This window comes from Dasypus novemcinctus, chromosome 27, assembly GCF_030445035.2.
Source record: "Dasypus novemcinctus isolate mDasNov1 chromosome 27, mDasNov1.1.hap2, whole genome shotgun sequence".
Taxonomy (NCBI): domain Eukaryota; kingdom Metazoa; phylum Chordata; class Mammalia; order Cingulata; family Dasypodidae; genus Dasypus; species Dasypus novemcinctus.
The window spans coordinates 23,145,834-23,158,517 of NC_080699.1; the positions used below are offsets into that span (position 1 = coordinate 23,145,834).

The 12,684-nt window shown below is 38.2% G+C and overlaps 1 protein-coding gene across 8 annotated transcripts in view; it reads right to left on the minus strand.

The window, feature by feature from the left end:
• Positions 1 to 12,684, minus strand: part of SIK3 (SIK family kinase 3) — a 277,323-nt gene that overhangs the window by 70,169 nt on the left and 194,470 nt on the right. For all 8 annotated transcript variants that reach the window (XM_071212345.1, XM_071212343.1, XM_071212341.1 and 5 more), the window contains one exon: positions 10,531 to 10,692. In XM_071212345.1, the coding sequence (XP_071068446.1) occupies positions 10,531 to 10,692 (162 nt within the window). The remainder of the gene's footprint in view (positions 1 to 10,530; positions 10,693 to 12,684) is intronic.

The window sequence follows — 12,684 nt, forward strand, 5'->3', positions numbered from 1 at the left end:
TTTTTATAAACTATGATGAATCAAATTCCCCCTAAATTCTCAACAGAAACTAAAGATACCAAATGTATATATACTATATAGGTACACTAACAATATTTCCCAAAATAAAAATTAAGACTTAGGGTTTGGGAAGCAGATATGGCTCAAGTGATAAGGCCTCTGCCTACCATATGGGAGGACTGGGTTTGATACCTGGGGCCTCCTGGTGAAAAAGAAGAAGAGAAAGCATGCCTGTGTGGCGAGTCAGTGCCCACATGACATGTTGAGTGCCTGTGCAGTGGGCCAAATTCCCACGTGGCGAGCTGAGTGCCCATGTGGTGAGCCAAGTGCCCAAGTGAGTGCCTGCGTAGCGAGCCAAGTACCCACATGGCAAACGAAGTGCTTGCATGGGTACCTGTGTGGCGAGCAGAGTGCATGTGAGTGCCCATGTGTTGAGCCAGTGCCTGCACAGCGAGGTGAGTGCCTGCGTGGTGAGCCAGTATCCGCGCAAGTGAGTCATGCAGCAAGATGACTCAACAAAAGACAGACTAAGGGGAGAGTCAAGGTGAAGCACAGCAGAGACCAGGAACTGAGGTGGCGCAATTGACAGGGAACCTCTCTCCACATCAGAGGTCCCCAGGATCAAATCCCGGAGAATCCTAGAGAAGAAAGACAAGAAGAGAAGACCAAAAGAAAGAGAGAGAGAGAGAGAGAGAGAGAGAGAGAGAAATAGATACAGAAGATCATACAGTGAATGGACACAGACAGCAAAAACAGCAGGATGGGAGAGGAGGGAAGGGGAGGGGGGGGAGGGGAAGGGAGGGAAGGGGAGGGGAGGGAAGGGGAGGGGAGGGGAGGGAAGGGGAGGGAAGGGGAAGAAAAAAACTGTTTAAAAAATTAAAAAAGAAAGACATAAGGTTTGATAAGCAGAAGCCTACTTATGGAGAAAAGAAGGTATGATGATCATATTAGAAACTCTAGAGTGTCACCTAGAAATTAAGAGCGGGTAAGAAAATGCCCTCTTAAGTTAAAGCTAATAGAATTAACATAATTCAAATGAGAGCAGACCACTGAGGAGTAACCCACCTAAAAGGTCAAGCACAAATATGATCAATAATAGGAATAGGGCATTCTGCTTGTGGGGAGGTGAGGACTATTAACTTTCAGAAAACCAGTACAAGGTGAACAAGATAGACATTGTGCAATTGGTGTACAACAGAAAAGAAGCACTTTCCTGAAGAAGATTCTTTCAAGAGTTCACAGAATGTCTCGATCTGATGGAGAAATCCAAGATTATAGCTGGACTAGGATGTAAATAAATCTGTAACTTATTTAATTAGACTCTTATTTGGTATTTACTACCTTTTTTTTTTGACATACAAATCCCTTTCAAAGGAGTATATTATCTTAAAACCCTAGGAAGGAAGAAAATTTAAAAATAATGCCATTTTGCATGGTTTATGATCAAGAAGTAAAATTTAAGATATTTTATTTCATATTAGTACATTATTAAAATTGATTTAAAAGTTCACTATTAATATTATTTAAGACACTCATTTTTTACCATTTTACAAGTGGCTTACAATATTTAATTTACATTAAGTCATGTAAGAAAAAGCAATAATTTAAAATTGATCTATCAAATATCAATATATAAATATAAATTGAGATTTTAACATCTAGAATAGACAAAAATTTTCCATGATCTAGTATTCTGAATGCTTACATTTTAATTTTCCTGTTTTGTTTTTAAATGATGAAATGGATTAGCAAGTTTTAGGCCACTATTTATAAACACTCTTTGTAAATAACACACTACAAATGTGGATAACCTTTATCTCCAATAAACCAAATTGGATAAAGCTGGATATATAATCTATGCGTGTGTGTATTTATTTGGTTTCTGAAGTTCTAGAAATAAGAACCATGATCAACAAGCCAATAATAAACTTGGTGAAATCTTTGAGGCATTGTATAATTATCATTTTCATCCTCATTAACTTGAAAAGACCTCGTATACTACTTGAGGTGTTAAATTAAAGTTGGTCTGTGTGGAGCCTGAGCAAAAAGCCAGACTGCACACACTCAGATGTTTTAAAAAAAAAACAAGTGAAACACAACTTCAGAATCTTACAACTCCTTTTGTTTCAATCTTTTGCCTTTCATTAACAAATTGAATTTTTCTCAGTTTGACACTAAGAAAGGAGATATATAACTATTATACTTATTCCTTTATGACTTCAAGAGAATTGAAAAAAATGTTTCTAGACTTACAAAAATGCAGATTCCTGACTATGGGGAATCTTACTAATATTCTGCCACCTAGAGAGGATGGTCTAAGAAATCGGTCTCGCTCTTGTTGACAGCTCCTTAATTTTAACAGTTTCTATCACACTTCACACAACACAAATAAAGACTTCTTCCGTGAAGGAGCACTCTGGTAGATGTATTAGTCCCTCCCCAACATCAACTTGTGACTGAGGAGTATGATATCCTGTGAGAAAAACAGAAGTGGGAAAACATAGTAGTAGGTGAGCTTACGTAAGCTCTACAGACTCAACACCCACTAGTAAAAATAATACTCTAAATAATTAGAAAAATAAAAAGTTTTAAAAACATCTTAAAATAGACATTCCAGATGTATTAAAATAGACATTCCAGATATTCACCTAATTTCCTTCACCCATCCCTTGTTTCTAGAGATTTTTCAAAATTGTTTTTGGCAGCTTTAATGAAGCTGGTAAATTTCTTTTTCTTTGTTCTAGATATTATGTGAATTAAGATGCAACTTTTGCTTTGAATCATCACTTATCCAAATTTTATTAAATGCTATTCCTGACATGGTACCAGAGACAAAGAAATCTGAATATTAAGATGCGCTAGTAGGTCAAAAGTGCCTGCCATCTGCCCCCTAACACTAAGCTCGGCCTCTTCCTTTCCCACAGCTTCTTTTCTCTTGTTCAAAGCCTTAAAGCAAAAGCTTCCATTTCTTTTCTGTTTGCTTCCCTTCCCTTTTCTATTCTCAACTTTCAATTCCCTTTTTTTCTAATTATCCCCCAAATAAGTTACTTGCAATTAATAGATACTGGCTCGGAAATGCCTGAGGCTGAGGAAAAGTTATAGAGAAGTCAATGTGCACAAACTAGAAGTTTGTAAGAGGAACCTGTGGTTAGGGAAGAAATTCTTGATTCTGGGTTTCTCCAAAGGCCTCTGTTTATACATTCTCAGGGGTGATACTGCAGTGTGCCCGAGTTATGTGAAACCACGGGCTAAAAGGAACGCATTTCCTGGAACATCTTCTATGTTAAATTAAGTTGAATAATTTTAATATTAAAAATATAGATGTGACCCAAGATGTGAACACATTTGAAAGATAAATCCTGTGATTAAAATGGGCCATTTTAGACTATGTAATCAATCCCCCCACACCCAGCCCGACCCTGCATGAGCTCATTCCCCTCTGCAGTGAGGGAAACCCAAGAGGGAAGACTGGAGAAGCCATGTTCCTGTGTTGGTAGTGCAGCCATTGTGAGTGAGGTCCTAGAAACAGAAAACCATTTTCGAACCCAGTAAGCTGCAATTTCTCCTCAGGATCAGTAAGCCCTCACTTATAACCTAGAACCAATGATTTACAAAAACCACTTGTATTTTAACTTTAGCTGGTTTGATCACAAAATAAATCAACTGTCATCAAAATGCTTTTGAATGAAGCTGCATTAATTTTTCATTTGTAAAGCTCCAGTCTTAGGAATAGGACTCAGAAGCAATAATTTTACAATTTTTCTATTCCCAAGGGTCAACACAGATTAATTAAAGGTGTGCAGCCCCTTTGAGTTGGTCACACACCACTTCACAGTAAGAACACGGGCTGGCCCGTGGCCTCCTAGGCTCCATTACACCCTGAAGTCAGGAAAGCCACGTGGCTCCTCGGGGGCTCAATGGACTAACCTGTAGGGCACTGAATAATTACCTAAAGGAAGGGTGTGAGGACCGTGAAATAAAATCAGGGATCAATATGATGACTATGGTAGAACTACTTTCTGTAGCCAGTTAGGGATACTCTCAATCCCCACATTGTGGAATGTTTTTCAGAAATCCAAGGTTTCAGACTACATGATGGTATCTCAGTATATTCATGCTTGAATTTTTCACTTAAATAAAAAGCAAAATAGTCTACATCTCACTGCATTAGGGTCAAAATTTTCCACAGTACCTTAAAACCATGCACTGTGAAAACTCTTCCCAAAATATTGGCTTTTTTGTAGTTGTACTTCAGATCTTTGCAGTCGACCGACTGCCAACTAAAACAATAACACCGGAGTGGAAACTATCTCATGGAGACCATTCCGGGAGCCGACATTTAAAGAGAAAAGTTTCCAACTTCCTTAGGTTAAAAAAAAGTTTCCACAAATTTCAAAACATTCTCATAATGTCTGAGTATTTGAAAGAACTTTTCTTCAGGGAGAAAGCCACTAGTTACATTTAGGCTTTTTCCTAGGTAATCTTTTTTAAATATGGAAATTTCTCCAATTAATCTTTAGGGACAAGAATTAAAATTACTTTCAAAGAGGAAGGCATCAACCACTAAAAACTAAATAAGACAACACCATTTTTTTTTGACAGCTGAATATAAAGCATCAATAAGAAAATCTGATTTCTCTATTTCTAAACATATCTCTGTTTTCCTTCTTGGTCCAGATTTCAGTTGTTCAGTCCTGGGCATTCTTCCTAGGAATTCTTCTCTCTTGTATCTTTTGCCCTTTTCTTCCCTTCCATGTCTACTACCACTATCCTAATGCCGGATTTAACCAGTTCACACCCTTTTTTTTGGGCTTTTATAAAAGGATATTTATTTGGGGTAGAAGCTTACCATTACCAGGCCATAAAGCATAACACTTCCCTCACCAAAGTCTGTTGCCATGTAGTGGAGCTAGATGGCTGCCAATGTCTGCAAGGGTTCAGCTTCTTTCTTTCTCTTAAGGCTCTGTGGGTCAAGCTTCTTCCAATATCAGCTGTAGGCTGGGATAAGTCTCCTCTCTCTCCCAGAGCTTGTTCCTCTCTGGGCTCAGCTTCTCTGGTCGCTTCACAAGGTCAGCTGTAGACCATCAGGCTCTCTCTCTTCCCAGGGCCTCTGCCATGCCTATAGAGTCATCTCTATTCTTCTGTGTGTTTACTTCGTGGAGCTTCAGCATCAAAAACTCTAACTTTCTCTTCTACCATGTCATTTTCTCTGCTGAGTTCCTGCCCTCCCAGGGGGTGGGGGCTCAACATCCTACTCAGTTCACAGCCTTTTAACTAGCCTTCCAAATGCCTTCCTGTCTGCCTCTCCCTACCCCATCTTTTTCTTTTTCTTATTCATTCTGAATCTGATTTAGTAAGCCTGGTATCAAATGATTTCACAATCTAGTATAAATACCTACCTCTCCTATCTTCTTCTAATGCCACTTCACCTTTTTTGTAAATATGCCATGCAATTTCTATTGCTGCTCATGGTTCTCTAACTTGGCTTCCCATGGTAACCAAAATAAAATCCCAAATCTTCACCATGTATATAAGGTCCCACAGGATCTGGGGCCTTGCCATCTCTCTCATCCATCTCCCTTATTTATTATCTCCAGCCATGCTCACCTTTCTCCCACCCCTAAAATATGTTAAATTCATCTGTTCTGAGCCTTTGCACTGTTCTCGCTTGGAGATTAAACAACTCTTTGAAATGCAGTGCTCCTCCTTTGGCTTGTTTAAGTCTCAACTCAAATATCACTGCTTCAGAAGGACTTTCCTAACTATCCTGTTAAAAGCAGGATCTCTCTCCCACAGTTATTCTATCACATTACTTGATTTTTATCTTTTTCATCACCTTGACAGAGCTTATTAGTTTATATGTTTACAGTCTATTTCTCCCCCATCAGAAGGGTAGTTACAAGGAACTATTTTATCTGCTGCTGTATTTCCAGTGCCTACATCAGTGAATGCAAGTAGCAGGTGTTTTATGAAATGTGCTAAATGCCTGATCCTCTGGAATTCTCTCCTCTACATATACCAATCCTACTCTTCCTTTTAGGACTCACCACAAAGCTTACGTCCACAATAGTGTATTTATGTCCTCCTCATGACTGCCTAATGTTCAGATCAACAAAGTTACTGAGCACCTACCAGAGAACAGGTATGTGTCCTGGAGTGAAATAATAAACAGGACATAGATTTAGTCCCGGTGGAATTTACAACCTACTAGGAATCTAGAAACTAAAAGGTTTCTTCACCCTCTCAAGTCCTAAGGTAATTAGCTGGCACAACTAATGTGGTCACAAATCCTAACATGTCTTGTAACATGCTGCCACCCAGGGATGCAGGCTATATGCCCAGAGAGCATACTGTGCCTCCCTAACCTTCATCTTCTCCTCCACGGAGACTCACACACCTGAGGCTTGAGAAGGGAAAGGTAGAAGCCAAGAGTGCTACTTGTTTCCCAGCCCTGAATCTCCATGTGAAGGAAATATGCTTGGATTCTTTTTATCAGAAATCTAAAGTTTTGGAAAGTTAAATGTGTTGGAGGGGAAGGTTTTTTTTTTTTTTAAAGATTTATTTTCCTTCTTTCTTTCCCCTTATCCTCCTCTCCTGCCTCCATTGTCTGCTCTCGTGTCCATTTGCTGTGTGTTCTTCTGTGTCTGCCTGCACTCTGTGTTTCTTTTTTTGTGGTATCTTGCCACCTCAGCTCTCCATGTATGCGGAACCACTCCTTGGCAGGCTGCGCTTTTCATGCGGGGTGGCTCTCCTTGCACATGTGGCACCCCTACGCAGGGGGGCATCCCTGCATGGCATGGCACTCATTGCGTGCAGCAGCACTGCATGTGGGCCAGCTTACCAAATGGGCCAGAAGGTCCTGGGTTTGAACCCTGGACCTCCTATATGGTAGGCAGATGCCCTTCCAGTTGAGCCACATTCACTTCCTGGAAGGTATTTTATGTTTACTAAATAAACTATGTTTATGTGCCAAATATGAAGAAATTAAATGATATATGTGAAAATGTTTGGAAAGTTCTCATATATGTAAAGCCTAATTTTGGTGTTATTTAACTTTTGAAAAGGTCTACACACTTGCTGCCCAAAAAGACTACAAATTCTTAAGGGCAGGGGTCATGTTTACACTCTTTTCTCTTCCATGCCACCTGAGCATAGAGCCTTTTTAAATAATAAGTAGGATTCCAGTTAACCACTACAAACTCTTAAGTCTAGATTTAGTATCTTTGCCTTTTAGAAGTAAGATTTTTTACTCTGATAATGGTCAGTGCTTATTCTGGATGACTGAAGATAGAAATATCTTTTTAAAAATTCTACAAAAGACACATTTGCTATTGCCATTAAGAACTTTTTTTTATCTAAAACAAGAAAAACAAAACTAAACTAAAAAACCAAAGTTATTCACCCTGAGCTTCATTTCTCTCTAGAAACAGAACTAGAATAAGAATTTATTAGACAAGAATTTAAAAACACACACACACACATACATACATACACAAAAATCTTAGAATGTGGATTGGTGGCCAAATCTTATAATGCCTATATCCCTTATGTCCACGGAACACATATTTTCTTGGAGAGGGTCAGCATGGGCTTTTATAATACTAGTTCTTAAAATATCAAGTGTCAAATGTAAATTGCCATATTAGTTCATACAAAAAGTAAAAATAAATGTAAACATAAACAACTATCTATATTTGAACAAGAATGTATATTTTTCCCCATCAAAACCATTTAAGTAAACATTGGCATAAGGAAAACATGAATTTCATAAATTTCCTAATTTGAATTATTATTTCCAAGTTAATTTCCTACTGTAATAGATATGATGATTTTAAAGATAAGCCACTTAAAAGAACACTAATATATTTTAAATAAAACAAGAAAAGATCTTTTTATCTCTCATGTCTTTCTTTCATATACAGTAGTTCTTTTGCTGGGATTTATAATCTTCATCAAAAAGACCACTAGAACAAATCAGGAATCTGAAAGTTACTTTTAGCTTCTAGAATATAAAGTTAATTTCATTACCCATCTGACTTTAACCTTACAACCATTCAAGCTACCTCTCCAAAATTAGTTTTGTTTCAATTGCCTTCAATGAGAAGCACCTCTCTCACTGGTCCACATTGAGCTCACTGGCAGGTAAGAATGAGAATTCTATCTAACTTATGTGCAAGAAAGGAAGCTCAGGCAATGACTGAGAGCTGAGTAAAGATGGCATGTAAGAGAACAAATGCTCTAGCAAAGACACTGTTAGAGATTGTGGCAGGCCACAAAACCAGAGGTGCACATTTATTCTTTGCTTTGCTTGGAAAACAAATAATAAAAATGCAGACTTTGAGTTAATAAACTTAAAAATCCTGCCAAGGCATATGTCTTAACACAAAGAACCCAAGGCTGGCTGCCGGCACCCCTAGGAGTCTGTAATTACACACCAGCAGGTAGAATCTTATTGTGACTATCTGGATGTGTTTTAACTTTTAACCAAGAAGAGCATTTAAAAATCTCTTTACCAAATATTTGTCAGTAGGTTTCCAATTTCAATTACCACTGACCACTGCTTTTATGCGTGGTTTCTCTATGTAAAAACTAAAGTCACAGGCATTTTCCCTAACTAGATCAAAATGGTTCTATATGAAAATTTAAAACCAAGGAAGCAGGGAGCAAGTGTAGTTCAATGGTTGATTGCCTGCATAAAAAAAATTTTTTTAACTTGGGTCAGTGGAGACAGTATAAAACTGAGACAATAAAAAGAGAGCCCTTTTAAACTCAATCTCCTAACTAATAATCCAAAGTCCCTTACAATGGCATTTGTGATAGGGTGAATAATGGCCCCAAAGATGTCCATATTCTATCTAATCTCCAGAATCTGTGACTATGCTACCTTACATTATAAGAGGAACTCTGCAGATGGATTAAATCAAGGCTCTTACGATGGATCGACTATCCCAGATTGTCCAGGCCTAATGTAACCACAGAGGTCCTTGTAAGAGGGAGGCAGGAGAACCAGAGTTAGGAGCAGGAGATGTGACAACAGGAGCAAGAGGCCGTAGTGATGCAAGGAAAGGGTCACAAGCCAAGGAAGCTAAAAAGGCAAGGAAAAGGATCTTCCCCTCAGAGTCTCCAGAGGGAATAGCCCTGCGGACACTGTGACTGAACCCGTAAGACTATATAGCCTCTACAGACCTCCAGAACTTAAGATAAACATGTGTAGTTTTAGGCCACTGAGTTTGTGGTAATTTGTTATAGCAGCAAATAGGAAATACAATATTTTATTACATTTTTAAGTATTATGGAGTTGTAGTAGTTGTTATTATTAATTTAATTGAAGCTACAAGAAATAATTACAAAAGAGGGTCTGGAACACAATTGCCAGGCTTCTCCAAGTCATCCACCTTTGCGGGAACTATTAGCATCTAGAGAGCTTTGGAGACAACAAAAGATAGAAGAAGGTAGCGGAAAAACACGATTTTATGGAAGATAAAGCATTTAATTCTTATCTACTATGTACTGAGGAAGTACAGGACTCAAAGAGCTTATAAACCATGTGAAAGTGGTTAAACAAGATTACAGCCATTAGGCTTAACTTGGATAAATAAAAAACTACTAGATGCCATTCCAAGGATGTAGAGTCTGGAAAGTGAACAGACTTATTACACAAAAGAAATTGTCAGAAGTATCACCAGTCTGCAGGGGTATGCTTACGTAGTTTGACCTATAATATAAAACCCCACCCTATTAAGGAGAGAAATTGTTAGAATTGCTTTTTACATTGGCTTCTGAAGGCAATTACATTCTAGTTTTACTCTAATTTTCTATATAAGAAGCCCCCCTCCCTTTCTGTGAGGGAGCAAAAAATTCAATACTGGAAACTGTCAGAAAACAAAAAGGGTTTATTTTCATATTTATAGTCTGTATAAATTGCAGTCACTTATTTCTATCAATAGATGGTGAGCTTGTATTGGTTAGGCAAAATACAGATAGTTTAATAAATTGAAGCATGAGCAGATTAAGGAAATGAAAAGTGCTTTTTAGGCTCTGTCAGATGAGTAGACAAGTGAAATTTAGGGAGACAAAAGGCTGGGCTGCCTGTAAACTCCATTAAGAGCTATTCTTACCAAATTATCATAAAACTACAGCCTTCAGAAGAAGTATGATCTTAGTCAGCAGTGACAAAAATCAACTTTCTCAACTGAAGGTGAGGGGTTATGTGATCTTAACATTTTTCCTTGCTACTCTTTTCTATATGTTATACCCTATTATTTAAAAGGGACATATCTGTTCATCAAAATACAATTTTCTCTTCTTATCTCCCCAGGTTAGTTCCATCTAATAGTACATTAAAAAAAAATAAGATAAATGTTTATCAATTTTGAAAGTTTATCAATTTTCAGGCCACAAAAAAAATCCTGAATTTCCCAAATTTTCCCAATACTTCCTTTTGAATAGATAGAAATAATCTCTTGTTCTTAGAACCCTGAAAGAAAAGTTCCTTCAGTCCCTATTTCACATCCTCAGCTCATTTCTCACCTGCTATTTTGATATTCAGGTTGGCATCCAGAAGCAAATTTTCTGCTTTTAGATCACGATGAACAATGTTCCGACAGTGACAAAAATAGACAGCTGCGACAATCTGTTTGAACTTCCGACGGGCTTCCTTTTCTGCCATTCGCCCATGGGCCACCAGGTGGTCTGTATTGAAGAAGAACAGTCAGTGCTCATTTTGGATAAAACATATTTACTAGTAATGACTGCCAAGATAAGATAATTTAATAAATGAGGGAACGGGGCGAAGAAAGGGAGCTAGAGGAGAATCCATCTACATAGTAGATTTTGAAATCATTCAAACTGTACACAAAGAACTACCACAAAGAACATATAACATTTTGAAGCACAAATACTATATTTATTTCAAAAACTATTATCTTGTAAGTAATTTAAATTATTAAGAAAGACCCCTCAAAAGAACTATCATTTTTCCTTTACCACACACAAGATCCTCAAAAAATCATTATTTTTATTATTATAGCCAAGATGACCAATTTAATAGGCGGGGGGAGCGGGGGGGAAGAAATTAAGAAGTCTTCGGCTTAGCAGTTAAAAGGCCAAGAGGGCAGCTTTCCATGGGAGTTTAGAGGTGGTGATAAATGAGGGCATGCGCTGGTGTTTAGGCTTCTGGGGAGATCCGTCATGCGAACTTTAAACAACACAAAGTCCCAAATTAGGGATAGTGACCTAACATAAGCTGTTAAAGAACTGGAAACTCAGCGGATGTAGAACGTTATGTTTTACTTCAAGAGGCCATTCTCTAACAGTACCTGTTCCTTTGACCTCCTATTTCTCCTAACCCAAGGTCTAATTATTCTAATAATATGTTATAGGTTGCTAAACTTTGTCTAATTAAAGAGCCTTGAAGAGAGAGCTATTCTTGAGAAACACAAAAATAAATCCTTATGAAGGTTTACCATCAGAAGCTCATTTGGCCAAGCCACCCATTAATTTAAATGTCTGAGAGACATTTGTCTGGCAGTAAATACTAATTACCAGAACACATCAAAGAGCTTCTTAAATACGACAGCATGATTAATTTGTGATTTCCAAAATAAGTGATTTTGTTTTATTTTAAAAAAATACTATATTTTCTAAGTACCTCATTTTCCTAAAATGATTGGAAAGTTCTCAAAATTGTTGCACAGGCCAGGAGCTGGCAGAACACAGCCTCGTTCTACCTCTACCATGACAAAAAACTGGGTGTCATTGGACACCCGGGCCTCCTTGACCCGTGTGGAGCTGGCCAGGCGCAGTGCTGATGCGCACAAGGAGTGCCCTGCCACGCAAGGGTGTCCCCCGCGTGGGGGAGCCCCACGCGCAAGGAGTGCGCCCGTGAGGAAAGCTGCCCAGCGTGAAAAGAAAGTGCAGCCTGCCCAGGAATGGCGCCGCCCACACTTCCCGAGCTGCTGACGACAACAGAAGCGGACAAAGAAACAAGACGCAGCAAATAGACACCAAGAACAGACAACCAGGGGAGGGGGGGAAATTAAATAAATAAATAAATCTTTAAAAAAAAAAGTAAGGAGTCTAAGTTATCTAATTTTCCAATTACCATAAGTCACATGGTATTGCATTTCTTAATAACCTTTTTTTATTTGCTCTTCCTCATAGGTGAAAAAATCAAATTAGTAATAAAATTAAAGGATTTATATACCCCGCTAGGAGTAATATTACTAGAAGTGGAGGGAATGAATCTTGAAGTTTCAAAAGTATTAGAGAACAAGCAAGAAAGGCTTGCTTCAGAATTTACTGTTTGCAATTTTGTCTTAACTGTGCTCAGAAAGAAATATCTTGTGGTACATTTAGGTTCTAACCTTTCAAAGAGCAAAAATACACATAAGGCAGTGTTAGCTTCCCCAGACCAGCTTTACTGGAGTGTCAGAGGTATGCCACTAATGGGATAGTGGTAGAAAGCCAACATTTCTTAAAATAAGTCACTTTTCCACTATAAACAGTGTCTCCATTTGTCTGCTAAGTCTACAACTCACAGCTTATCTAAAAACACTGGCTGAAAATGAACACACCCTGACAGCAGGTCAACCAACAGGGCAGAAACTTTTCATTTCCTATGGCAAAGAAACACCTCAGCTCAGAATGAGGAAAAGGCAGCATTTGTGCTAATCTTGGGAGGCT